The sequence below is a fragment of the Dermochelys coriacea genome, chromosome 19, assembly GCF_009764565.3.
Source record: "Dermochelys coriacea isolate rDerCor1 chromosome 19, rDerCor1.pri.v4, whole genome shotgun sequence".
Lineage (NCBI taxonomy): Eukaryota > Metazoa > Chordata > Testudines > Dermochelyidae > Dermochelys > Dermochelys coriacea.
Window position 1 is genome coordinate 2,923,478 of NC_050086.2, and position 27,419 is coordinate 2,950,896.

A 27,419-nucleotide genomic window follows, 5' to 3' on the forward strand; every position below is an offset into this window, starting at 1 on the left:
ACACACTCTCTCAGGCCTGGGCAGTGAGGTCAGCCCCAGCGGAGGAGGCTGGGCTCGGAACCGCCCTGTCGGCGGGCGGCTTGGCCAGGGCGCATTTCAGGGCACTGCAGGGCCCAGATTCCACAGGCCCTGCCTTGCCCCCTTCCGAACACAGCTGTGCCCCCCATGGAGGGCAGGGCCCCACGACAGTTAGCAGTTGCCCACGCGCCCCACAACCCCCACAGTCACACAGCCCCATGCTACAGGTGCCAGCACAGAGCGTCCCTCCGGCCAGCTCACACAATGCACAGAGCGCCCATCGGCAAGGGCCTGGCACTGCCCAGCACCGGCCATCAGCCAGCAGGGCACAAAGCCACCCTGTTTCCTGTGGGAGCAGCTGCCTGCCCTACTCCCAGGTGGGGGCCGAGGGTCCTGGATCCTTGGCTCCGAGCTAAGCCTGCCCCAAAACAGCACCACTCACAAGGGAAGGGTTCCCGGGGTGGGGAAGGGGAGGGCCCGGGACTGGACAGACTGCGCGGCAGGAGGCAGGAGCCCCCGGCTGGCTGTGGGTACAGCACCCCATCCCTTCCCAGCGCTGGAGTGGGAGCTGCCTTTCCCAGCCCGGGACAGTGCCATCCCAGCTCCCCCCACGTCATCGTTCCAGCCCAGCTCTGGTCCCAGCAGCAGAGACAGAGCCTGCGGCAAGTGCTCTGCACACAACAATTGACTAATGCTGCAAGAATGTCCATGTAAGGCCGACGCATCTCCAGCAACCAAAGGCAGCCTCCCCCCCACCCCCCCGCGGGCCACCCAGCGCCTCCCGCACCCCACCCGCTCCCACAGGAAGTGACAGACTGGGCCTGACCGGACGGATGGGTAGGACTCTCCCAGCCCAGCAGGAGCGAGACAAAGCAGGGGAACACCCCTCCTCTCCCCTGCCCCACACAGCCGGGTGGGTGGGAGTCAGCAGAGAGCAGGGCAGGCTCCTACCCATGGCTACAGGAGGGCACGTTGGGAGGGCACCCCACACCCGCCGTCCGGGCCATCCGGCAGAGCTGGCAAGCTCAGCACCGGTTCAGATACAGGCTAGCGGGGGCCGCAGTTCAGGATCAAGGGGCACCAACGTTCCTTTGAGAGCATGGTACCAAAAGTGAAGTGAGCGAAGGTGTGAAGGTGCCACGACTTGTTTGCCACCTGGGGCTCAGGACACTTCCCCCTTCGCTGGCGGCACCCAGGTCCCTGCCCGCGGACGAGAGGCGTCGGCCCCCTCCGGCTGCAGTGGGGCCTGCGTGCGGGTTTGGAGAGCGCGTCCCCTTGGGAGCGGTTTATCCCAGCCCTGGCGTCGGGGCTGCCCATGTCCATCACAGGAGCCAGGCAGGGATTCGTAATGCCCGCAAGTGGGGACGGAGCAGGGCCTGTTGCATTAGTGTGTCACTATGGAGCGTCCACAGAGGAGCCCGACGGACGGACACACACATAGGAAGGGCACCGGCAGCTAAGCCAGTGCCTGTCCCCACAGACAAGCCGTCGCCTCAGCCTGCCCACTGGGCCCAGGCTGCCCCCATTATGCCAAGGGATCACAGACGCATCATTAGGCGGCACGGCCAATGGGAAAAGTGCCTCCAGCCATAGGACCCTGGGGGAGCAGGCCCCCCAGATGCCAATCACTGGGCTGGACCACGTGGGCGCTCTCCTCACGCCAGTGCCATGGCGGCATGGCAGCAACATGGCCGGTGGCTGCACCAAGGCCCCATCAGCGCTAGCCCAGGAGAGGGCAGCTCCTGGGCAGCTTGGGAGGCACCAGGATCCCACAGCAGATGAGGGGGGCCTGCAGTGCCGTGGGGTCCCTGGTGGGACACCGCCACGGTCCAGCCTGGGGAGAGTGTGATGACACTGCCCTCCCAGAGCCCTGGCCACTCCTGGAATGGTGAAGGGCCCAGAACCCTCCAGGGAAAGGGACCGACCAGGGTTCGTCCCTTCCCCACACTCCCACCCCTAACGAGGACCAAGAGCTAACCCGTCCATGCCTAGAGCTCTGCTTTGTGGCGAGGGGGGCTCATGCATGCTCCATGCACCTGGGCACCCCTCGATCCCCGGGACCCCCTCTCCCAAGCACAGCAGCCTCGCTTCCCCGAGTGGGATCTCGCCTCTGAGCTCCTCAATTCAGAACTCAGTGGGGGCGAAACTGCCAGCACTGGCCACCCCCGCAGACAGGCGGACGGACAGACGGACGGACATGCCACCCTGGAGGGGCACTGGCTGCACCAGCATAGGAAATGATCGAACCCACAAAGGGCCTTCACTGTGGTCAAAAAGTCAGCGTGCAGCTGGCCATGAACAGCTGCCTCTGTGTGCCAGGCAGAGGGGCATTGGCAGAGCCATGTGCCAGGGGAAGCCTAGGGCTGGGACAGCAGCAGGGGCTGTGGGTCGGGACTGAGGGGCACCGGCAGAGGTGGGGGGGAAGAGAGGTAGGGAGTTGGTCTTAACCCTGATTTGCTCTGTCTCGCTGGCATTGCCGCCAACACACCCAAAGAGCCCTCCCCAAACAGGTAAGTCCCTGACACACGGAAACCTATTTCCCCAGTGGCTGGAGCTGGCCCCGGTCCCTGCGCCCACAGACACAGCGTCCCCCAGCCTCTGCGAGGAATTGCTCATGCACACACCTCTCCTGCAAGGCTGATCCCACCCATCAGTCTGCTGTGGTGCGGGCACAGTACATATCAGATCAAAGGGGCGTTTTGTTTACAAGGCAGTGTGTGTCAGTGCTGGCATCACCGTGGCCGCACAGGCAGTGTGAGCCGCGCAGCTCGGCTCCAGGACTCACGGCCCCCGTGCAGCTGCACCAGGACAGCTTTGGCCCAGTTGGGCCAGTTCTCACAGAGCTCAGCACCCGTCCTTGGGGCTGGGTTCCTGGAGAGCTCTGCTTGCAGTCAGGCTTGGAAACAAGGGCTGAATTCTAGTGCCCAGCAGCTCCCAACTGGGACACCAACAGCCAGAACCTCCAGAGAACCCAGCACCGAGCGTGCGCTCAACAGGGCGTCCAGACCCATGGATTCAGCTCCCAAATTGTGATGCCAAGGCCGGGGGTCAGTAACACCCCCCCTCCCGCCGCCTTCTGCTGCACTGTGTTCGCCAGCCGCTGCTCAGAGCCACAATCACCTATCCGTTAGGTTTAAATGTGACACGTTCTACCCCAATGTCCCAGTCGGGGGCTGCCCACACCGGTTGCTCCTCTACCTCTAACTGCGAGGGCCCTGCCTGGGCAGCCTGGCTTGGCTATGGAGGGGTTTGGGAGCCGGGATGGCTGCGTCGGCAGTGGGATCCAGCCCACGCTTTCACAGCTCACGAGATTTACTGCACTGTTTCCCTCCATGCCCCTGCTCAGAGAACCGAGCGCTCAGCTGCTCCTGCCCATTCACGGAGCAGCACAAGAGAAAAGCCAGACCATGCAGCAAGGGCAACACGTGCCGGGCACGCACCAGAGGGACGAATGCCACTTCCACCCCATTCGCCAGCCCCAGGAGCGGGGCCAAGGTTGGGTCAGAACCAGGAGAGGGTGGAAACTGTAACACAGCATGTTTGGAGAAATGTCGGGAAGGGCGTGTGCCCGATGGGGGAGAAGCGGGCGCACGGGCATGTGTCAGTCCATCCATAGGAGTTTCCCTTCGTAACACCACAGGCTGAAAACTCCCCATTCAGACGCAGACCTGCCAGGTTCGAGGGACTCACCTCACACAGAGACTGACCAGGAGAACCCGCGTGCCTGTCAGTGCAGCCCTAGCTCAGCAGCAATGACTCAGCCGGCCTGGCCCTCGGAAAGCAGCCGATTCCCTGGCCAGGCTGTTGCAAAGCCACTGAATAATCGCTGGACTAAAACAAGCAGGGAGCAGCCTGGGAAGCACTGGGCCAGCTAAGTAATGGCTGCAGCAGCAGCCAGGGAGGGGCAGGAGAGACGCCCAGCTCCCCGGCAGCGGGAGCTCACTCCTGGGCAGTCCAATCTCATCCTTGGCACATTTCCTCTTTTCCTGACCTTGCTCGCCTGCATCCAAAGGCCCAGCCAGTGCCAAGCCTTTCCCTGGCCCCCCGCGGAGATCCCCCAGCCACTGGGCGCAGCGGGAGGGGCACATGTGCAATGCGGTGTGGGCACACTGGACATGCAGTGTAGCTGTGCCATGCTTGCACACTCACAGAGCACCAGCAGGGTGCGTGGAGACGCCGCTGCCCCATGGTGTCTCCTGGCCTCAGCCTGGGTTATGGGTCCAGTTTGGATGAGTGGCCGCGGACGTTGGAAGCTTGCATGGGAACAGTTCAAAGCCCCTCGGCAGGAAGTGCCAGTTATAAGCAAGCAGTTGACAACTGATTAGCATCTATTAACCCTTTATAAATGTGACCTTAATACACAGCATGACCCAGACCCCCGCCTCCGGCCAGACCCGGCTACCAGCATCCCTGGTGGGAAGGGCTGCCGGAGCCTTGCCTACACAAGGGCACATGCCCGGGGAGAGTCTTTCCTAAGCTTCAGAGTAGCAGCCGTGTTAGTCTGTATTCGCAAAAAGAAAAGGAGTACTTGTGGCACCTTAGAGACTAACAAATTTATTAGAGCGTAAGCTTTCGTGAGCTACAGCTCACTTCACTTGAAAATGCATCCGATGAAGTGAGCTGTAGCTCACGAAAGCTTATGCTCTAATAAATTTGTTAGTCTCTAAGGTGCCACAAGTACTCCTTTTCTTTTTCCTAAGCTTGTGGGTCACCCAGTCAGCTGTGGCTCCGTGTTCCCAGCACGGCCATGGAGACCCAGCCCCTGTACACACTGCATCTGAGCTGGGATCCCATGAATCCCGCTGATCGTGCCCCAGATGGGAAAGGGATCAGGCCAGCAAAAACCAGGCACTCGGGGGCTCAAAGGCCTGAGAGCAGCTCTGCCTGCAGCCCAACGCTGTCCCCACCCCGAGCCTGCCCCAGGAACAGGCTGTCACTGAGTCCCCGGGCGATGCCCTGGAGCTGCTCCCTACGAAGCCAGTCAGGACTCTGGGGGAGTCTCCTCTCTGGGAGCAGCCTGTCTGCAGGACCCACAGCTCACCCGGCTTCCCCCTTCCTGGGTCTGACCTCGGAGCATCCAGCATCCTCTGCCCCTCCGTGTGCTTCCCACAGCGAGTCCGCCCAGGCGGGGTCCTGAGGAAGCCAGAGGGTCCTGCCCCCCAACTCCGCAGTCAGACGGGACTCTCAGCCAGCCAGTAAAACAGAAGGTTTATTAGATGACAGGAACATGGTCTAACACAGAGCTTGTAGGTGCCGAGAACAGGACCCCTCAGTTGGGTCCATTTTGGGGGGCAGTGAGCCAGACAACCACCTCTGCACTTCACTCCATGTCCCCAGCCAGCCCCCAACTGAAATTCTCTCCACCCCTCCTCCTCTGGGCTTTGTCCCTTTCCCGGGCCAGGAGGGCACCGGATTCCTTTGTTCTCCAACCCTTTAGCTCTCACCTTGCAGGGGGGAAGGGCCAGGCCATCAGTGGCCAGGAAACAGGGTGTTGGCCATTCTCTGTGTCCAGACCCCTGCACACACCTGCCCTCCGGGGCTCTGCCATGATCATACACCCTTATCCCACCCCCTAGAGACTTAAGAACTGCCTAGGAGAAACTGAGGCACCCCCACACTATTCAGAGGACAGTCCCGCTTCGTCACACAGGCTCCAAGCCCCAAGGAGCATGCCAGGGGCTGGCACAGTCTGGCTGTGGGAGCCAACTGGGGGCATCATTCAGCAGCTGCATGTGGAGCTGGCGCCCTGCTCCGTTTGGGGGAGAGGGGCTGCATTCTGCTCCCTGGGCTCTGGCTGTGTCTCTTCAGGGAGCCATCAGCCCCAATCTCCTCCAAGAGACCATGGGAGCGGCAGCACCGGCTAGGAGACCCCAACGGGACCCTGGTGCCTGGGCTCCACAAGCCGCTGGTGGCAGGGAAGGGCGACGCTGCCATGATTGCTGAGCGTTCGCGTGGGGAATACCTGCCAGAGCTGCAGGGTGGAGCCAGCCCGTTCAGACACACACGTGCACAGGGGCACGCGCATAGGGAGTCGTCGCTTTGCCTGGGGAAGTGAGGCCCCCCTCAGCTCCAGGGCCACAGCCCTGCCTATCACAGCAGTGTGGGGCCTCTTGGGGGGTTCAGACCTTGCACTCCAGACTGAACAGACCCTGACGTCATGGTTTGTAAATAACGGTCTGATCCAGCACTATCTAGCGCTTAGAGCAGGGCCCTGGGAGCCGGGACTCCTGGGTTCTGTGTTCCCAGCTCTGGGAGGAGAGTGGTGTTTGGGGAAGGAGAGAGGGGGTGAGAGAGCCAGGACTCCTGAGTTCTATTCCAGACTCTGCATGCCTCAGTTTCCCTATCTATAAAACACGGGACAATTAGGAGGCCCAGCCAATGCTCTCAGATCAGTCTATGTATGGAAACCTCCCGGCTAGGACGTGCCCCCTGCACCAGCAGTGGGGAGGCTGAAGTGCAGGCAGCGCTAGGGCAGTCAGCGCGTGCCAAGCTGCACGGGAGGTGAGATATGGCTGCAGAGCTGGCCCCTCCCCAGCAGGGTGACGTAATGCACCCCAAGAGCCGAGAGTTGGGTAATGTTTTCAAAGCACTCTGCAACCTGGGGCTGGACAGGGCCACCAAGACAGACACATGAGCTGCATAAAGGGCCCTGGCACAACTCCTGCCACAGCCAGGATAGGACAGAAAAACAAACGCACAAGGACCAGCTCTGGCTGGCTCCTGATGGCACCACGGAGCAGCCACAGGGCCAGGGGCTGGCAGGCCAGGACACCCCCCGCCGTCTCGGCACTGTGGCCACAAAGGCAACAGGCTGCTGGTCGGTATTTCTAAGCACAGACCCAGCATGTGGCTGGCAAGGGCCCATCTGCTCCAACGCAGGGGCTGCCTCGTGAGAGTGTCCCCGGGGATCCCAGAGACACCCCATGCCATCAGCAGAGGCATGCTCACCCAGGGCCTTTGAGAGCAGCACTGGCACTGGGAGGCGATGGCATCGCTTTCCAGTAGCAACCCAGCTCACAGCTGGAAGGGCTTATTCCAGGGGAAAACGTGGAAAAACCCCCAGTGATGGGCACCCCACCCGCAGTGTCCCCTACCACATCATGCAGGCCCCCCCCCAGCACATTCTGCACCCTGCCTTGCAGCTCCTGCAGGGAGGCATCCTGGCAGGTGAGCCCAGCTCCCGGTCACCGCCAGGGCTGGGGAGACAGTGGGAGGAGGGACAGCAGCAGCCCAGTGGCTGGAGGTGGCAGCCTCATGGGCTCTTGTCTGTCTGGGCTGGACCAGCTCCGCCCTGCTGCGCGGTAAGAACCACCCCGGGCCTCTGCCCACAGCACTGGGTGCATCTGCACAGGACTCTACCCAGTGCAACCCCGCAATCAACGGAACCAGCTCTGCCCGCAGCCCCTGTGCCCCCTGTCACTGCACACAATGCCCCCTGGTACTGGGGGCAGGCAGGAGGGGAACCAGCGGGGTCCCCCATCCTGGGGCTGGCAGTGCCCTGCACAGGAGGGGTCAGCAAGCTGCTAGGTTGCAATGCCGGTGGGTGCTGCACATGGCACAGACCAGCTTGGCTGCTCCAACGGGTTAGACATGCGTGCACATTTCCACCGGCAGCTGCAGTCTGCCCTGTCCTAATGCCCCAAGCCCTCCCAAGGTGCCACCTCCAAGGATCCGGCCCCCGCTCTGCCTACCTCGGACCTAGCGCTGAACCAGCCACCCCAGCACTGGCCTAGTGCACACAGGCCGGGGAGGGAGCCCAAGGGGGCCTGGCATGCGCCGGAGACAGCCCCTTCGCAAACCTGTCCTGTCCCATTTCCCCCCCCCCCCACACACACACACACTGCACCTCTTCTCTGCTGCCCCAGGGCAGAGCTGCTGGCAGGTTTGGCTGCACATGGAGCCAGATCCGGCAAGGAGACTCTGGCCATCTACCGGCCAGGGGTAGTTGAGGGTATCACCCCCACTCCCCCAGGGTCACAGCTCCCCGGGCACCCACACCCAGATGGCCCTCCATGGCCAAGCCAGACAAAGACTCTCTGAGAAGCAGTCGTGTCCCGCCCCACCCGGGGCCTGCAGCCACCAGATGAGCGAAAGCTTCAAGCCCAGGGTGATGCCTCAGAACAGATGGCAATACTTTTCCAGATCCCCAAACGTGCCCAAGGCCAGGCTGGGGGATGGGCGACCCTGCCCAATGCCAAGAGCAATCAGGGTCCCGCTGCGGGCCCTGGTCCCCGTCTGGATCCCCTTGCACACAATTTCCCTTCAGGCCTCTCGGACCTGCAGCCGAACCGCCGTGGGCTGCAGAATTAGTGGGCTCGGCAGGGTCAGGCTTGGCCAGTGGGCAGATGGGAACCCTCCTAGGAAAGCCCAAGGGGATGCAGTCGGGGTGCTCTCCCCTCGCAGCCAGCGCTGACCTCAATGCGCCAGGGCTGCATGAGGCCATGCCATGCTGCAGTATCAGCGGTGTGTGAGATAAGATGTAGGATGGGGACCAGGCTGCTGGCAGCCATTAGGGACCCCTGGTTCCCTCACTTTCAGCTCAGCCTCTTGGAAGAGCCCACCGAGAACATGATGCCAGAGAAACAGGCCTGGAGGCAGGTTCCTGGCCCCCAACGGCTGCAGGTTGCAGGTCTGGGCCCTTGACGCTGCAGAGAGCTCCTATCCCTGGGCATGGAGTCAGCAAGGCTAACACACGTCCAGTTAGCACCAGGCAGGCAGGTAACACCACCCCCTTACTGGGGCAGTACGACGGAGCTGGAGCCACTGGCCCGAGCCACCAGGGCCCATCTAGGCCAGTTCACCGGCCAGGCCAAGATCCTTCCTGCAGCCCGTGGCTAGGTGACCAGAGAAGCCAGAATTTCTTCGGCTGTGGCAGCGCCTGTGTCGGCCCCTGCGCTGACCCAGCTGAGGTGCAGCCTCACCCTGCCCTGCCCCGGCCTGTCGCCAGCTGTCGCTGTCTCGTCCCAGCAGCTGCCCCGAAACCCGATGCTGTTTGTCTGCCAGGACAGCAGTCAGGGTGGGTGTCCTGCGAGCGGGGAGGGAATTCCAGAGGGGATGAACTCCCCCCACGCATGCACAGAGCCAGGCTCTCCCCCGCCCCCCGAACTCCCAGACACAGGTGTTTCCCTTTTGCCTGGTGCAGACTGGCAATTCCAGGGCACACCAGGCAACTCCACACTTTCTGTGTCGAGCCCTTGGGCCCAGAGTGCCCCAGCTCCCTTGGCTGGTGTGCAGGGGGGCGATGTCGCTGAATGGCAGGGCCTGCTCGCTCCCGTCTCGGTGGTGTCGGGGTTGGGGGAGCAGCAGGAGGGATGCTCAGTACAGGAAAAGTGCTGCTGTCAAAGTCATCGGAGCCAGGCAGGACACACACATCCCTGCAGCCAGTTCACAATCCTGCCATCACCACGGCACACAAGCACTGGAGGCATCTCTGCTGGCAAGGCCCTGTCTACACTAGGCAAGAAACCACTGCAACAAGCCAACCGGAGGGACATTTGCTCTCTCCGGGCATGTGCCACAGGTCTGCGTGCTCGCGTTGCCCCAGACATCTGATGAGCACTGGCCGGGGTGCCCTCCTGCAGGGCCCCCGCCAGAGAGATGGAGCTGGGCACAGGCCCCACGGCTAAGCAATGTTCAGACCCTCCTTGGCTGTCTGCGCTCCCCATGCCGCCTCGCTCTGGGCCCCATGGCGGGCACGAACATGCGCAGCTGAGCAGGGCACTGGGGTTTAGCCTGATAACATGGGGCAGCTGCTCAGAGAGGCTGGGAAGCACATTGCTCACAGACTGGATGCTCACTGGGACCCCTCAGGGCCGGGCTGTCCAGGGGGTCAAGGAGGGGCCTTGGATCCCTCCTGAGGATGGAGGGGCACAGCACCCCTGGCCTGGCTGCTGAGATAGGTGCTCTGCCCCAGCAGGGCCTCTGCTGGGGGGGACAGAGGCGCTTGGCTCTGTAGGAGGAGGCACTTTCCCAGGGCCCTGCTGGGAGCCGCCAGACAGACAGACATCGGAATGCATCCGATGAAGTGAGCTGTAGCTCACGAAAGCTTATGCTCAAATAAATGTGTTAGTCTCTAAGGTGCCACAAGTCCTCCTTTTCTTTTTGCGAATACAGACTAACACGGCTGCTACTCTGAAACCAGACAGACAGAGGATCAGAGCATCCCCCGTCATCACAGTGCCGGGGCCCTGCCCCTTCCCAGGCCTTTGGGCTGACGTCACTAGCAGGCTGCAGCATGCCGGGCTGGGGTCCCTGTGCCCTCACCCGGCCCCGCTTTGCGCCAGCGTCTCTTCTAGCGTCAGCAGCTTATGCAGGGGAAGATCCAGGCTTCACAGACGCCTGGGCCCAGCGAAGGCTCTGAGCTAACACCCTTACCTAGCCCAGGAAGGGTGGGGCACAGCGGTGACGCCACGCCTGGCAATGAGCCAGGAGCTGCATCTCACCGGCCTGCTTCCCTTCATCCCTGAGCAAGACTGATCCCAAAGAGAAGGCAGCCCAGTTGCAGCCCCTGCCTCCCTCTGCACTTGGGAGCGGGAGAGACACCAGGACACCAGCTTCGGCCTTGGCTCCCTCCAGAGCCACAGCGCAGAGCCCAGCCCACACCCCACTGCCCACGCCACTGAGCCCACTGCCTCTCATGTGGGCCAACTCTGCCTCCTGGGTTCCTGGTGCTCCCAGCTCTGCCAGTGCCCACCTCTTAGACTGGAGGCGCCTTGGGGCTTTGTTGTCTCTGTATCGCACCGGGTGCAGCGAGCTCCTGCTCCATGGGCGCTGTTCCTGGGTGCTGCCGGAGTGCAAATGAATAGCTATCTCTGGTCTTGGCACTACCTGGCCAACCCCAGCAGCCAGTCACGAGTCTGTGGAAAGCCCGGCCTACGGCACTGCCAGAGCAGGGAAGAGGAAGAGCCAGAAGTCTCCGCTAGATGCTCCGGCAGCCCAGAGTCAGGTGGGGCAGAGGCTGAGCAAAACTGAAGTGGAGCTAACTCCCAAGCATTCGTGGTCCCCAATGTCCATCTCAAAGGGCTGCTCTCAGCTCTGTGAGCCCCCTTGGCTGCTTGTGCAGCGCTGACACAGCAGCACCCTGGGGACACGAGTGCAAAAGCAGGCATTGCGCGGGTACCTGCGGTCTCCCAAGCAACAACATAGGACAGGCAATATCCCCTGCGGTGCGCACACACACGGGCATGGGCTGATGGCACCGGCACAGCTTTCCTGGGAGGGTCTTTCTTGTGCAATTTGCTGCTGACTCAGCTCTCCGCGCTGCAACCCCTAACCTTGCTCAGCTCATCAACAGCTCACGGGGAGCCTCTCACAGCCAGCAGGGCGGGGTGTCAAGTCTCTGCATGTGCATGGCTGGGATGGGACAGTGCCAGCAGGTTCCCAGTTACAGGGCAGCAGGTGGGCAGCCCAGCATTGAGCCAAGCAAAGGAAGTTAAAACGCGGCTTTCCAGAGCCCATCTGGGCAGCGTGCAGTCCACAGCCAGCCGGATATGGGCTTTGGCAGCTCCCCATCCAGGGCCTGACAGAGGCACAGAAGGATCCCCATCCCAGAGCAGGCTGCCATGGGGGGGTGGATAAAGAGGTCTCCCACCGGCTGTCAACGCTCATTTCCAGCTGAATCCTGCCATGCTGGATACTGCTGCCAAGGGCCTGGGAGTGTGGCACGAAGAGGAGCCAATAGGGAATTCAGCTGAATGCTCAGGTCAGTGCTGCTGGTCACTGGAAGATGCGCAAGCGGCTGGGGCTGGCTCGTCACTGCAGGGTTCTTGTTGCTCGCGGACAACAGGCTGCAGGGTTTGGCTGTTTGAGGAAGAATTTTTTTGGGGGGATAAAACAAAAAAGCCCAACGCCAAGACCCCGGGGACTGAAACAGTCTCCATGCTGGGCACTGCAGAGCCGCTGTCCCTTGAACAGAGGGATTCTGCTGCACTGGGCAGAGGCCAAGTAACTGGGCCGCCTCGGGCATGAGGCCATCGGTGTGTCGCTCCCTCCCAGGTGAGCACGGTTGCTTCTGCCCAGACCACTCACACAGCTCGCAGAGGGCCAACTCCTACCCCAGCTCAGCACACCAGGGCATGGCAAGTGCCTCTGAATGCAGCCGCTGCCCCTGTGCCCCATAGCCCAGCCCCTGGCAGACACACCTGGGCTCTTCCCTCATTGGGGAGCACGCGGGGCTGGAGAAAGGCACCCCGCTGCCTGCTCTGGGAGGGGGTCCCCTCCCCATCCGGGGTCCAGCATGGGGCCACCTCCTCTACCCCACTCGGGCCAATGTGCCTCAATGACTCAGAGAAAGCCCTCTAGCAGGTAAGGGATGGTGCAATCTCCATGGCTCATTCAGTCCTTGGCCTCCTCACTGCAACGACCAACTAGGGTCCATTGTCCGAGAGTGCCTATAGAAACCTGGATCATGTTTCACAGGGCAAACCCTCTTCAGGTGAGAACATCATCAGGTGGGAACAACTGCTGGTCACTACTAACCCGATGCCAGATTGGAACCAGCACCCTAGAGGGGAAAAGCCCCCATCCCATTCCCTGCCTCTGAGTCAGCCAGCCCTTGCCCTAGGGCAGGATCAGAGCCAGCACCCCCAGAGAGGGAAGCTCCCAGTCCCCATTCTGCAGCCTTCCTGTCCTCCCACGGGATGATCAAGAGCAGCGGAGCGTGTCTCAGACATCCTGCAAAGCCACAGGCCCAATTGCTCACACACACGCAGCTTCCGGGGGATTAGCATGAACAACTGTATCCGTCACACCTGGATGACAGCATCTGAGAGTGTAACTAAGCAGCCCGCGCCTGGCGCAGCTCCTGGCAGGTACATCTGCTCCTCTGCTCACAGTGCCGCTCGCATGCCCAACCCACTCGCACGCCCACCCCATGACAGCTCAGAGCTGCAGGCCTACCTGCCCTACAGCAGGATGCCATGGCCGACCCAGAGAGCACCCACGACAAGTCTGAGGGCAAAGAGCTGAATGGAACCTCTGCCCTTCCGTGCCAGCCCTGCACAGACAGATGCCACACAAAGGGGCACTCGTGACACAGAGACTGCGACCCTCCCCCTTCATTGGCATGAGCTGGTAGCCAGGTCCCCCAGCACCTGGTCTTGGTGCCCAGGGGAAGCCAACATCCCCTCCAGGACTGTCTTCCAAAACTCAGAAATGAAAACTGGGCTGCTCCCGTTCGGGTCTGGCTCCCAGCTGCCCTGGGATGTGAAGGGGGGTGCAGCAGACTCAGGCCCAAGGGCCGGCAGGGCGGTGCCGCTGGGTTTATGAATATTCACAGACTGCACCACCAGTACCTTCCCCAGCGTTCATTCATCCTCCCAGTGAAACCAGAGCTGGGGCAGGGGGGTTAACCCTTCCCCTGCACTGTTTGCACCAGAGTCGTCAGGGCCCACAGCCCGTAGCCCATGGGTCAGTGCTGGAGAACCCAAAAGCAAAACAGACTGGAACCAAAGCCTGAAGCTTCTCAGCTCTCCCCAGACTCTGGCAGGGGGTTATCCAGATGCCCTCTCCAGGTCACCCTGCATTTTAAGGGGCTCTCTGCTTCCCACAGTGCCCATCACATTTCCGGTTGCTCCTTGTTTGGGGGTTCTGAGAGGTCTGTTCTACCCAGCTCATAGAGGCCTGCTGAGCTGTCACCGAGCTCAGAGGAGAGACAAACACTGCCCCAAAGACCTTCCTAACCCTAATCTGATCCGTGATGCGGCCTCCCTTATCCCCCACATGGATAACCTGCTGCATCCCCATAGCTTGTGGAGCGCCGGAGCAATCCTCGAGGAGCAAGGGAGGCCTGCTCGCGGTGCAGGAGCTGATAATACTTCACTGCAGTAGTGACCCTGGCCCCCAGCGTCCTCTGCCCCAAAGCACTGCGCAGGGGCAAGGCAGAGCAGCCATGCGGCAGGGCAGCATCCAGGATGTGGAGTGAGGAGTGACAGGGGAACTCAGGGAGGCAGGATCTCAGGGCGGTGCTTGGAAGGAGCCTCGGGTTGTTTACAGTTCATTTAAAATAAACAAAGGAAAACTGGCCAGAGAACCTGAGCTGCTTTCAAGCCCCATGCCTCCCAATCATGAATTTCCCATGCAGCTATATCTGCACTGGACCGGCCCTGAGTCAGCGCTAGACCCCCAGGGCATGCTCTGCGACCAGACACCCATCGGGCCAGCTCGGTAGGAAGTGCCAGAGGACCGGGGACGACCTGAGCAGCAGCAGCTTACAGCATGGGCCGAATAGCTAGCAGACCTCGGTGAGTGAGGTGCTCAGCTCTAGAGAAAACCTGCCCATCAGTGCCACCCGGCTGCTGCTGGGCACTTCTGAAAGCCTGGCCCTTGTCCCAGTGCCTAGGTAGGAGCTCAGCTCCTTCCAGAAATCAGGCCTATCAACCTAACTTGCAGAGGTGCTGACCATCTGCTGCTCGCATTGACTCTAACTGGGGCAGGGGTGCACAGCACCTCTGCAAATGAGACCACTGGCGTTAACCCTGAATCATGAACCCTAGATCGCTAGCAGGACCCAGCCCACAGAGCCTGTTGTTCTCCCAGCGATGAGGCCGGCCATTTCCCTAGCGCTGGGCTCTGGTTCAGGGCAGCTCCATCCTGAGCCGGCGCCACTCAGAGTGCTCTCCGGAGTGAAAGCTGCACTAAGTCTTTTGGACAATGCACTCCTGGGCTGTCACACTGCAGTTCTGCATGTTGCATCACTCAGAAAAGCAATCAGGCTGGCCTCAGCCACCCCACCCCACCTTCCATCCTCTCCCTGAGCTGGCTTCCTCCAGAATCCCTGCTTTGGCTGGTGACCCAAGTTCTCTGTATTTGGGGCCCCCAGCCCCAGTGGGAAGAGGAAAGAGACCATCGGGCACACGCCTGTGCCCGTTCTGCCCTTATCCTTGGCTGGCCTCACCCAGCTGCTTGCATTTAGCTACCATTTCCCTGCTGATGGCTCCACAGAGCTGCCCTTTCTCACCCAGTCCTAGATCTGTGCCACCAGCACCCTGGTTGGCTTGCTAGGGGACGCGTTGCACCCACTGTTCCCCTGCCAAGCCCTGTCCAGGTCTCTGCCAAGCCCTGTCCAGGTCAATTGGAAGATGCCTGGCCCTCCCCTGCACGACAGCCAGCTCGAGACCACCCAAAGGAGTGTAAACACCTCAGGCAGGTGAAATCCCAGTCCCATTGAAGCCAATGGCAAAACGAGTTGAGCTGGGGACAGATTTCACCCCGTGTTTCCTCGTCCCCATGGGCTCAGGGCCGTTTCACGCAGCCGGAGCAATAGGCAGAGACAGGGCGATTCCACTCTTCAAGCAGTTTGGACTGACCAAAATTAATAGAAAGGGGGAAATGTTTAAACCAACCCCTTTCCACCAGAAACACAAACTTGTTGCTATTCGTGCCAGGCTTCAGAGAGACCTGTTCTGCAAAGTCAGGCCTAACGCAACTTGATAATATCCTTTTGAAAAGCTAATTTGTCCCCAGGACTGTGGCATGCCGCATGCTGTAAAGCTGTTATCACATCTTCCAGAGAGTTAGCACCTGGCTCTCCCTCAACCCCCCCCCCCCCGCCCCATTCCCATTGCTTTCCTGCTAGGAGACTAACAACAAACTACCTTTGGAACATATTGGTGGGACACACTAAAATCCCTGGGGTGTCTGGCAGCTGGGCACTATTCCCAGCCAACTTGCCACCACTGCCCAGCCAGAGCAGCCCGGATATTTTAGGCACATGCACACGCCGCCAGGCACAGGACATCGCTGCCACGAGGGAAAGAACTGTTCTGCTCAGCTGTAAACAACGGAAAACCAGGCCTATCGGAGGAGCCGAGAGCCAGGCACAGACAATATGTCTGCAGTTTTCTTGTTAAACACAGTATTTATCAAACGCTGCAGGGCCCCAGGCCTGCAGCTCGGCATTTAGGGCCAGTTCGCCTGCCTGCGACCAGCAGCCGGGAGCTCTGAAGGGCCCCTGGTTCATCCGTTTCCGCTGCCGGCACTGTCCTCCCCTCCCCTGAACGGCCACCACAGGCCCACGTAGACTCAGGCCTCCATGAATCACAGCAGCTGTCCCTCCCACTCCTGCAACAGGGCATCGGGACCGAGGGGGAGGGGGCTGCCGGGCCTTCCCTCTTCCTCCATCAGTGGAAAGACAGGCCTGCCACAAAGCCATGCTTAGTCACAGTGCTGCCCTGCCTCCGCCCAGAGATACCAACACAGACAGGGCCAAAGAGCATTTGGCTGGGTCCCTTGGAAAGACTTAGAGCCAAAACAAATCCTGGCTCCAGCAGACTCAGCTCCAGCCAGCCGCTGCCCTCCCTCCGGCTGCCCAGGAGCAAGAGAATTCAGCAGCGTTGGGCAAAGCTGCAGATTCAGACCTGGCTGCTCCTGTGACCCACCAGGGAGACAGCAAACCCCTGGCCGGGGTAGAGCAGCACTGCGCCAGGGGATGCCATAAACCTGCCCAGAAATGTGGCAGGAGACAGCCACACATGGATGTTGCATCCTCAGCATCTGTCCCCTGACATCCTCCCACCCCGCAGCCACCACGAAAGGCCTTTTGCCTTCCCACCCATAACACCAGTCTCCGGCCTTCCTCACTTAAATCTAGGAGGTGGCTATGCTGCGCAGGTAACCATGTTGGGGGGACCCAGTTATGAGCTAACACACCACTGCGCCCTGTGGTGTAGACAAGACCTGACAGTGTTTGAACCATGTCTCCAGCCAATCCCAGGGTCTGGATAAGCAGGGCTGCTGTAGCACAGTTCAGGGACACAGTGAGCTCCCAGATCTCCACAGCAAGACAGAGCAGTGTCAGAGGACAGACATGTTGTACCCAGGTTGCCCGACACTGCGGACGATCTGGGAAAGCTGCAGAGGTAGGTACTGTGGCACTCAGCAGAGACCAAACAGCTAATCACACAGATGCCAACCAAGCTCTGAGTGGGGCTGGCTCAGCTCTGCCCTCAGCCACAGCAGGGGTTTGAGGAGCAGTGACAGACAGGGCAAGGTGGGCACAGAATCCCCTGCAGGTGCCTGCTTCGGTTCTGGATTTCATGAGCCAGCAGATGTGTCCCCTGCACCCTGTGTGCCAGGGGGCTGAAGCCGCTGGCATTAGGGAGGGGCCACCTATGCAGGGTGGAAGAAACCTAGCGATGAGGGAGAACAAAATTAACACCCCCTTCACCCCAACTCTGCTCCTGAAGGAAGGGGGGCCAGCAGGCAAGAGGACGAGACCTGAGGGAGAGATTCAGTTGACCCGTGTCAGTGCCACCCCTCCTCAGGCCTGGTCCTTGCCCTTACCATGCGTCAGGGCTGGGAACCCATGCCGGTGATGCCCCAGGGCAAAGGGAGAGGAGGAGCAGGCTGGTCCTGGGGGAACACTGGTCTGACCCACAGCAGCCCCAATGCTCCCTGCAGCTCAGTGGGGGACCAAACACATCCAGAAACCACCAAGATCTGCCCCTCTCTGCACTGCATGACAGAGGCTGCTGCTGTCTGGAAAGGTCTCGTCAAGGGCAACTTCTTTCTTGCAGCCACTTGAGTGAATCTAATTATCTCCTAAGGGCTGCAGGCTTGGCTCTCTCTAGGCCTACTGAGACTACCTTAGCTCCTTTCCTCCTGCTCCCTAAAACTCTAGGGAGGGGGCACTGCCTTCCCCTGGACCCTCCATTTCAACTGGGTCTATCTGCCTGCCCAGCTAGATGGCGAGGAGACTTCTCCGGAGACCCTGGGGCCTGCCAAACTGCCTTGAGCTCTGCAGAACTGGGACGCCCGCAGGAGCTGGTCATTCAGAGGGACCCGTACCCCCAGGGGCACAATTCTCCCCTCACCCCACTCAGACTTGTCTGTGTCCCCAGAGTGACTCCTGATTTACACTGGGATGGGCAAGCGCAGAATCAGCTCCCCTCTGGCACCATCTGCTACTCAGATGTCAGTTCTCCTGGTGTAAATCAGCCCCACATGGAGGTCAGTGGATTTGGCCTGTTCATTCCAATGGGAGTGGCACCCATCCACACCAGCTGTGGGGCCCAGACTGCAGGAGTCACTCCTGATTAGCAGTGCCCCAGCCCGGTTCAGTCACGTCTGGGCTGCAAACACTGCAGGGCGAGGCTGACCTCCTGGGCCTGGCCTAAATTAGGACATCTCTGGGACATGGCTCCAAGGCAGCAGCCCTCTGCTCCTGCTGGGGGAAGACTCCAAACCGGCCCCTGGAAATCCCCCACCTAGGACTGAATTCAGGGGTTTCTACCCAGCTGGAGGAGAGGCCGTGCCCCCCCCACAAACTCCCTCCTCCCCGAAAGGGGTCTGAGCGCCCCCCTCGCCAGGCCAGAGCCCCCTCCAAGATCACCCCTCTCCCCGCAGCCGTGTGGCGCCCCCAGTACTGAAAGCCCCTGGACAGGCAGGTTTGGGCGGCGGGGAGCAGAGACCGGAAGGCCACCCCCGGTTCTTCACACTCCGTTAGCTCTGCAGCCCGGCTGGGGGTCCCCGTCCGGCCCCGCTAGCCTGTACCCAAGGCCAGCCGCCGTTTGCCCAGGGCCCTCCCAGCCACCCCCTCCAGCGAGGCGCTGGGCGAGATGCTCCAGCCCAGCCCGAGTCCCTGGGCCCGGCGCTGGGGAGGAATCCGGGAGTTCAGAGCCGATGATCTCGTGGCTCCTGGAGCTCAGGGAGGCGGCAGGCTGGGGACCCCCCCCGCGGGGAACTCCCCCATCTCCAGCCTGGCGCCCAGGCTCCGCCACGAGCTTCCCCTGCGAGCCGGACCGCGACCGGGACCGGCCTTAGCCCCGCGCCGCGGCCCCTGGCAGGGGAGGCCGGGCAGGGCCGGCAGCGGCCCCTCCCCAGCCCCCTGCGGGGCGCGGGGCTCGGGCTCGGGGGGGGGCAGAGCCCCTGGCACGTCCCGACAGCAGGGGGCGGGGGGGCATTTAACCGCAGAGCCCCAGGCTGGAGAGGGGCGTGCGGGCGGCAGGAGAGGCCGGGGCGCGCCGCTCCCTGCCGAGGGGCGCACAATGGAGCGGGGGGAGCCCTGGCGCTTCGCGGAGACCGGCCCCGACTTGATGCTGCTTTCGCCTGCCGGGCTGCAAACACCCCCGGGGAGGGGCTGGAGACCAACCACTGGGGGAGGGGCGCACAGTATCTCATGACCCCCCCAGTGCTGCCCAAAGGGCCCCGCGCCGCTATTTACCTTGGGCTCGGTGCCGCATCGCCTCGGCCGCCCGCGCCTCCGGCCGCGTCTCCATGCCGTGCCGGGGAGGGCGCTCGCTCTGTTGTGGTCCCCCCCGCTCCGGTGTTTTAAAACCAGCCACACAGCAGCGGGATCGGCTACGAATCAGTCACTTCTCTGCCCCTTTCCGCCTGGCTCCGCCGCAGGCTCATCCCGCCCCGGATCCAACCCAGCCCCTTCCAGGGGGAGGGGGGGCGGTATCAGCTCCGGCTCATTCCCGGGCCCCCCGCGGAAACACCACGCGCCGCCCCGGGGTGCAGGACCCCGGCGCAGGCGGTGAAATGGACGCGGGGGCCCGGGGCTCTCCAGCCCTGGCCCGGGGGGTGCAGCCCGGCTGGGAGCTGGGGGGGCTGCAGGACTGGGCCCGAGACGCCCCCAGGCAAAGGACCCCGCGCCCCCCGCCAGCAGCTGATGGCGCAGCAGCGAGCCCCGGCGCTACTGCACCGCCGCCAGCCCGGTCCCTACCCGGACTCCGGGGGAGGCCCCTACCATGCCTGCCCACCCAGCCGGGAGGGGGTCTCTGCCTCGCCCCGGGAGAGGCCGGGGGGCCGGGGACGCCTGCTCGGGGACGCGGGGTGTCCAGGAATCCTCTGCGCTGCGCCGAGGGCCGACGCGTCCCGGCCTGCGCGCTGGGTGCCCGGCGGGGGAGAGCCGAGGGGCCCGGGCAGCTCAGGCTTCCCCCTGCCTCTTGGTCGTGTCCAGCGGCGCGCTGAGACTATCTAGGGAAAGTTGGAGTCTTTGGCGAGCCGCGGCTGGTGACTCACTTAAGAAAGAAAGAAGGGGCAGGAGCAGCCGGGCGCCAGCTGGGAGCAGGGAGGGGGGCTCCAGTCCTGGGGGTACCCGGGCCAGGGGATGCTGGGAGCAGGGGGGTCCCGTCCTGGGGGTACCCGGGCCAGGGGATGCTGGGAGCAGGGGGGTCCCGTCCTGGGGCTACCCGGGCCAGGGGATGCTGGGAGCAGGGGGACTCCAGTCCTGGGGGTACCCGACCGGGGGATGCTGGGAGCAGGGAGGCTCCAGTCCTGGGGGTACCCGGGCCAGGGGATGCTGGGAGCAGGGAGGCTCCAGTCCTGGGGGTACCCGGGCCAGGGGATGCTGGGAGCAGGGGGGTCCCATCCTGGGGGTACCCGGGCCAGGGGATGCTGGGAGCAGGGGGACTCCAGTCCTGGGGGTACCCGGGCCAGGGGATGCTGGGAGCAGGGGGGTCCAGTCCTGGGGGTACCCGGGCCAGGGGATGCTGGGAGCAGGGGGGTCCCGTCCTGGGGGTACCCGGGCCAGGGGATGCTGGGAGCAGGGGGACTCCAGTCCTGGGGGTACCCGACCGGGGGATGCTGGGAGCAGGGAGGCTCCAGTCCTGGGGGTACCCGGGCCAGGGGATGCTGGGAGCAGGGAGGCTCCAGTCCTGGGGGTACCCGGGCCAGGGGATGCTGGGAGCAGGGGGGTCCCGTCCTGGGCGTACCCGGGCCAGGGGATGCTGGGAGCAGGGGGACTCCAGTCCTGGGGGTACCCGGGCCAGGGGATGCTGGGAGCAGGGGGGTCCCGTCCTGGGGGTACCCGGGCCAGGGGATGCTGGGAGCAGGGGGACTCCAGTCCTGGGGGTACCCGACCGGGGGATGCTGGGAGCAGGGAGGCTCCAGTCCTGGGGGTACCCGGGCCAGGGGATGCTGGGAGCAGGGAGGCTCCAGTCCTGGGGGTACCCGGGCCAGGGGATGCTGGGAGCAGGGGGTCCCGTCCTGGGGGTACCCGGGCCAGGGGATGCTGGGAGCAGGGGGACTCCAGTCCTGGGGGTACCCGGGCCAGGGGATGCTGGGAGCAGGGAGGCTCCAGTCCTGGGGGTACCCGGGCCAGGGAATGCTGGGAGCAGGGGGGTCCCTCAGTCCTGGGGCTAATGCTGGGGTGAAGTAGTTTGCCTGCCTAGTCTGTGCGTTCCCCTCCACGCCTGCCCTGTCTGTCTTTACTCCCGGCCTGCTGCCGGCTGACCCGCTGTCCCTGTCACCAGCTGCAATGGGGCTCTGGGGTTCATGACACACAGCACCTGCCAGTCCAGTTCATTGCATTGGCTGGAGTTTGAATCATCCCGCAGAGACACTGGTTTCCTGACCAGGTGTCACCATCCCCATTTTAATCCTTGCCTCTCCCTTGCTAAATCCTCTCCCCTCCCTGCTCCCCTTTCCCCGGCCTGCAGGCGGTTCTGATACCAGCCACTCACTGAGGGTCCTATTCTGACAGCACTGACCTCACCCATAGAAAGGGAGATGGGTTTCCTTCCCACCTCAGTGTGCTCGTACACTGATGCAGCGCCTTCCCTCCCCCGGGAGCCCAGGATGCTCCGCAGCCACCCGCTGTTCTAAACTCAGCCCTTTTGTCTGGCAAAATCCTTTGGCCTGAGAAGGGTGATGGGGATCAGGGCCTGTATTTTTCACCCACCACTGCAATACAGCCACCTCTGAGGCAGCCCCCAGTGGCTAGCAACAGGGAGCTCAGGTTTGTGTCTCCCCAAAGGCTGGGGTGCCTACATGTGCAGCACACCCTGGTGTTGGGTATTGCTACCACCTGAGCCTGCTTCTTGCTGGGGCCACCAAGGGCTTATGTATGGCAAGTTGTGGTGCTGTCACAAAGGCCCAGGGAAGAGGGGTCAAGGTAAGTGCAACATGCTGCTGAGGTGACCAGGCTGGTCAGTGAGGGGAGCAGGGAGTAAACCCACAACCTGACTGCACCAATAATCATCCTGCCCATCCCAAAGGGAGAAGGGACTGCTCCAGGTAGCAGCTGGATGCTGGATGTTTGTCCATGCTAGGTCTCCTGCTTCCAACCACAACCTAGTCACAATTGTGGCTTCCCACACTGAGTAGAGGCCACAAAGCTCTAAGAGGGGCTGATGGACACAGCTGGCTCAGGGGATCATCACAGGAGGTAAGGAGCCTACATCACTGACCCAAGTACACACCAGGTCAGTAGCAGCCTGAAGTTGTTACCATGTGATGGCTGTTTGGCAGGGGACCCTGAATGCAATGAGCTTCATGGGTCTCAGTCCCCTTACTAGTGGGACAGGACTAAACCCCCACAATGTCACCCACCCCCCTTGTTGGGGCTGGTGGTTGGGTCCTGAAGACATGCAGGGCTTAAACAAGAGCTTGTGCTCAGCTGTTTTAATTAGTTTGCAGCTAACACGATGCTGCATGCTAGTTAGATGCTCCTGGACACATTTCTAGCCATGGTCATTAACTCAAGTTAAAACAGGAGCAGAGTCTGCACCAGAGAGGAGAGGGTTCAATCCAGCACAAGCACCTCTCAAACAGGCAGAGGGAGCATCGCCAGGCTCCCCAGCCAGCCCCCTCACACCCAGTCCAGCGCTCGTTGGGCAAGTGCTCTGGAGTCCAGAGTCTTCTTCCAGTTCAATGGCTCTGCCCTGCCCTGCCATGCCACCATACAGGTCCCTTAGGATGTATGGCAGGGGTGTGTGGAGCAGGGTCATTGAGGGAGGAGGGACTTTAATGAAGCATCTCCTGCATGTCATTTGCTGTAGCCCAGGGGTCAGATACTTGTTGGGTGTAAATCACTGACATCAAGGGGATGACAGATTTGCACCAGCTGAGGCTCTGGCTCAGTAAGCACCATCCTGCACACCCTGTCTCATGCAGCTTGTCTCTGACTCGGGCAGGGCTGTTTGCACCAGGAAGGGATGCTCACGTGAGCAGAGGTTTTGCTGGCCCCATGCACATTGCTCTGGGTGGATACTCACAATGGCGCTGTATAAACAGTTGTCTAGAGAAGAAGCCACCTCCACTACACTCTGCCGGCAGAACCTCGTTACCCTCATTGGAAGCTAGCCAGGAATGTGCAAAATAAAGTGAAAGATTAAAAAAACCAAACCCACCTACTAGCCCCTTAAATCTGTGTTTTGAAGCAGCCAGTGGCTCAGTGGGATCAGCCTATTGATTGTGCTGCAGAGGTAGGGTTGCGCTCAATAGGCCGCTGGCCTGGCCCAGGGAATCGCTAGATTCAATACATTGTTCAGCTAAACTGCCTGTGGCTCTTTGAGGTTAGATTATCAACGGGCAGCATTGTGGGGGGATTAGCAGCATCTCGCTGGGGACTGCGAATTCTGGTGTTATTTGCATGTTTAAGGAAGAGCTCTGGAGCTACCACTCGTACGTGCGGGCAGGAATCCGGCAGCAAGGAGGAGCTGGGAGAAGATGGGGAAAGCAGCCCAAGGGGGCTTGGGCAAGGCGGACGGCGTGACCGGCCCAGGGATGCAGGGACATGGCCTGCTGCTGCTTGGGGTGGGGATGTCAGTACTAGGTGTTGCTCTGGGGTTCATGGCTTCGCTACCCTAAGGGATCTGCAAACACAGGGGCCACAACCACCATTATAACATGCTCACCTCCGTGGTCAGAAGCTGAAATGGGGAATAGACTGGAAGGAACAGTCCCTTCTGGGAGAGGGAGCTGATGGGGCTTCCTGGTCTCTAGCCTTTGGGATCAGCCCATTGCCCAGCAAAATGCATCGTTCTTTTAGCCAACTAGTTGCCCATCATAAGGAACTTTGCCTCTAATTCAATCTTCTGTCCTCACCCTGCCATCACCCAGAAGAGTGGGACCTTTAAATGCACCCCATAGTGGGGCACCGTCTGGATCTAAATCACATTCTCTCTATTGCTAGCTCTCAGAGCCAGGCTGGCTGTTTCAACCCGCCAACAGACGGGTTTCCCAAACCCTCCCCTCTCTGGAAATGCTAGGAGTGACTCAGGGGCCGGGGAGCCTGGTGGCCCCAATGAGCTGGCTCACCTGGAGCAATTTTGGCAAGAGCAGGAAGCAGAGGGCCGCGCCCGGAGTGCTGGGAAAGGAATGCCTGGCAGCCGCCCGTTCAGAGGATCGGCCCCACAGATCCCAGTGGGCGGCACTCCATCTTGGCTCCAAGTAGACCAGAGCATGCTGAGATCCAGCCCTCTCTGCCATGTCAAGGAGGGAGAGGAGGCCCCGAAGCTGAGTGCCAGGAGAAGGTGGCATAAAGTGCTTCCTGATGCACCAGAGCCTGACCCACGGGCGCAGCCAGCCCACGCAGCAGGACAGGCTGGCGCAGGACAGAGCCCCTCCAGCCTGTGCTCACCAGGAGTCCTTCCTGGGCTCAGCTCCTTGATACATTGGTGCTGGCAAGGCTGGTCTCGCCCGTCAGGGCGATAAAGACACTGGCGCTGAGGAGTAGCTTGAAAAGGGAGAGTGGCAGGGAGGCAGCCGTGGGATCATTGGGAGGATTCCTAGGCTGAGCTCCTAGCCCAGGGCCAGCTGTGCTCTGCCTGAGCCCAGCACTTGGCATCCCCCGTTCCCAGCCCTGGGACTTTTCGCCCAGCTCAGCACAGTGCCAAGGTTTCCCCGAACCCCATCTGGCCTCACTCTCCCGGCTGACTCTGTACGACGGAAGGAGAGCAAAGGGAGCCACGCGACCTGACCCTGGAGAGGGGCAGCTGTGTGCCAGGAGTGTGCGGAGCTCAGGCACAGAGCCTGGGGGGAGCTGGGCAGCTCCCAGCCAGCCTGTGCCCCCAGCAGAGCCCCTGGGGCAGCAGGAGACAGATGCTAAGGGGCTCACACAGGCCCCTGCTGGTGGGTTGGGGGGGGCTCTCAGCATCAGGAGCAGGAGATACAAGGGGGCAAGACCCTCCCTCACCACATGCTGGCATCACGCTCAGAATAAACCTGCAGACACGCAGAGCGGGAGGGGGAAATCGGCCCCAAATATCCAGGGGGCAATTGCCCAGTGGCCCTGCTACCAACCGGTCCCCTACCCATCAGTCAAAGCTCCAGCGCCCCACTGGCTGGGGCATGTAGGGGCACGGCGGACTTGGGAGGGCAAACAGCAGCCACTCGGGCTGGGGACTCTGCCTTCCAATGCCCAGTGGTGGCTCACAGGGTCAGAGAAGCTCCAGGCTGAGCAGGGCAGGATTGTTCCCTGTGCCCAGCCTGGCTCTAAAGGAGGAACCACCCCCCCATATACCAAGAAAGGCTGGGTAGCTACCGCCTTTGCCCAGCCAGCCCTGGCTGCAGCTCCTGGTTCTGCATGACTGAGTGGCCCAGAGAGCCACTGTATTGTCACTCCCCTTCCGGGGGTCTCCGGCAGCCCCACACCCTTTCATTTCCATGACAAATGCCATCAGTCAAGGGACCCCCAGCAGAGCCCAGACAGGGCTGCTCAGCAGAGACCCCGTGGGCGGCCACAGACAAGGCAGCCAGGCAGCTCTCAAAGGCATTTTTGCTTGGTGAGGCAATGGCACCTGTGGAGGGGTCATTCAGGGACACAATGGGAGCAAGGAGATCCCTCCCTGCACCTCCGGAGTAGCCCCCCAACTGCCCCTGCCCCTGCGTCGGGGCTTTGCGTTCCTCTGGCCACAATCAGAGGGACAGGGATCGAGTGGTGCTCTGGGATTCTCCAGCGGCTCTCAGCCTGGGAGTTGCCAGCCTTGGGGCAAGGGTCCTTCCTTCCCCCTTCTCTGCTGCCAGGCTGACTTGGATACACTGAGCTTCTGGGCCAGTGGGAGTTGCTGGGAGGAATGGGGGGAAGGGAGATTCGAAGCAGGATGGCTCAGCTCTCACATGGGGTCTGCTAGGAATCAAAGCAGATAGTGGGGGAGGATATAAAGCAGCTGCTCCCTGCTAGGAATGGGCTCTGCTCCCGCCCCGGGGCAGACTCCTGGCTGGATGCAGGCTCAGCCATGCCCAGGGCTGTCGCTGCCCCCATCAGAGTGGAGCAAGAGACCTGGCATCTCACAGTGCTGCTCACACCCGCTCTGCCTCCCCGGGCCCGAGGACAGGATCATCTGCCTGACCTATTGCTGACCCAGGGCCTCACTCTTCCACACCCTCCTCCCCCAGGCCTGGTCCAGCTCCTCTCTCTGGATTCAGGGCCCCAGCCAGCCCCACTTCCCTGAGCATCCCCATAATGCACCCCCCACTCCCCCGGAGACTCCTTCCATATGCCAGGGGATAAGGAGACTGGGCAATGGGGGAGTGTGTTATGGAAGGGTCATGGTGGTGCTTCCCTGTCATGGCTCCGGCTGAGCACCCCCTCTTAGCCACTCACCGGCCTGCTAAGATAGGAGCCAGACTCTGGATCCTGTGTGTTTTAAGCCTCTGCAGTCTGAACAGAGTCCAAGCACTGTTCCTACGAGAGGGCCTCTGGGCACACTCCTGGGGTGCAGATCTTCTGTCCAGCACCCCGTCCTGAGAGCTGTGGCCATGCAGTCCACTGCCGGACCCCTGGAGCCAGTGCTCATCCCTCAGACTCCTCCCAGAGCTGATACACACCCTCTATACCAGATCCCCACCCAGGAGCCCGCTACACGGCCTCTCCAGCTCGGCATGTGGTAGGTGTCAATGCCTTGCACGCACTTTGCACCAGACTTTGAACCACCACTGCTCTTTACTTAGTAGTACCAGAAATACCCAGAGTTATGCAAACATCATAAACCCTACCTGCATTTCGCTGCCTCAGTTTCCTCCCCACTCCAGAGCATTCTTTGGGCTGGGGTCAGGCTCCTCTGGCCAGTCAGGGTCCTCCTGCTGCAATGCGTGGCTTGGGTTGCGAAACAAGGAGCCTTCTCCCGCCAGCTCGCCTCCTCTGACCTTGGCTAGCCTGTGCCCATCCCCTCTCCTGCCCTACGCTTCCTGGGGGGCTGTTAGTCTGCCTCGACTGCCCTCCTCAGCCTGCCAACTCCTGCCTTCTCAGGGAGTGGGAGCTTCCTTCCTCCTAGGTCCTCTCTCTTCAGCTGAGCACCCCAGCTCCTTATCAGCTTAGCTCCCCCTCCTCAGGCCAGGAGGCAGTTAGTTCCTCAGCCCCCCAGGTGTGGGGCATGACTAATTGGAGTTCTTTTCCTTGCCCAGCAGGTAATGGGGGTTAAGCCCCATCACTTCCTTTTATAACCTTTCAGTCCCTTGGTCCAGTGATTCCTGGATCCGAGTCGACAGGTGGTCACCAGACCCTCCCAGGAGGCTTCCTTGCCCAGTGCCTTCTCCCCTGGCAGACCAGTTCCCCGGATGGGAGCCAGTCTCCTGCCTGGCATGTGTGTATTAGAACAGAGGAGCATCCCAAGTTAATGACCCTCTATCCGTCCCCTTGGAATTTCAGTTCAACATGGAGGTAACAACGAAGGCAGCTAGTTCCCTCCCCCTTCCCAGTGGTGTTGGCAGCGCAGGGTGAGTTGTGAATCTCACAG

The 27,419-nt window shown here is 61.6% G+C and overlaps 1 protein-coding gene across 1 annotated transcript in view; it reads right to left on the reverse strand.

Annotated features, from left to right (window-relative positions):
• The window catches only part of MAP7D1 (MAP7 domain containing 1), a 39,052-nt gene extending 19,161 nt beyond the window's left edge, over window positions 1–19,891 (reverse strand). The window contains exon 1 of the mRNA XM_043505897.1: window positions 19,178–19,891. Within this exon, the coding sequence (XP_043361832.1) occupies window positions 19,178–19,232 (55 nt within the window). The 5' untranslated portion in view covers window positions 19,233–19,891. The remainder of the gene's footprint in view (window positions 1–19,177) is intronic.
• Between the last annotated feature and the right edge of the window lie 7,528 nt (window positions 19,892–27,419).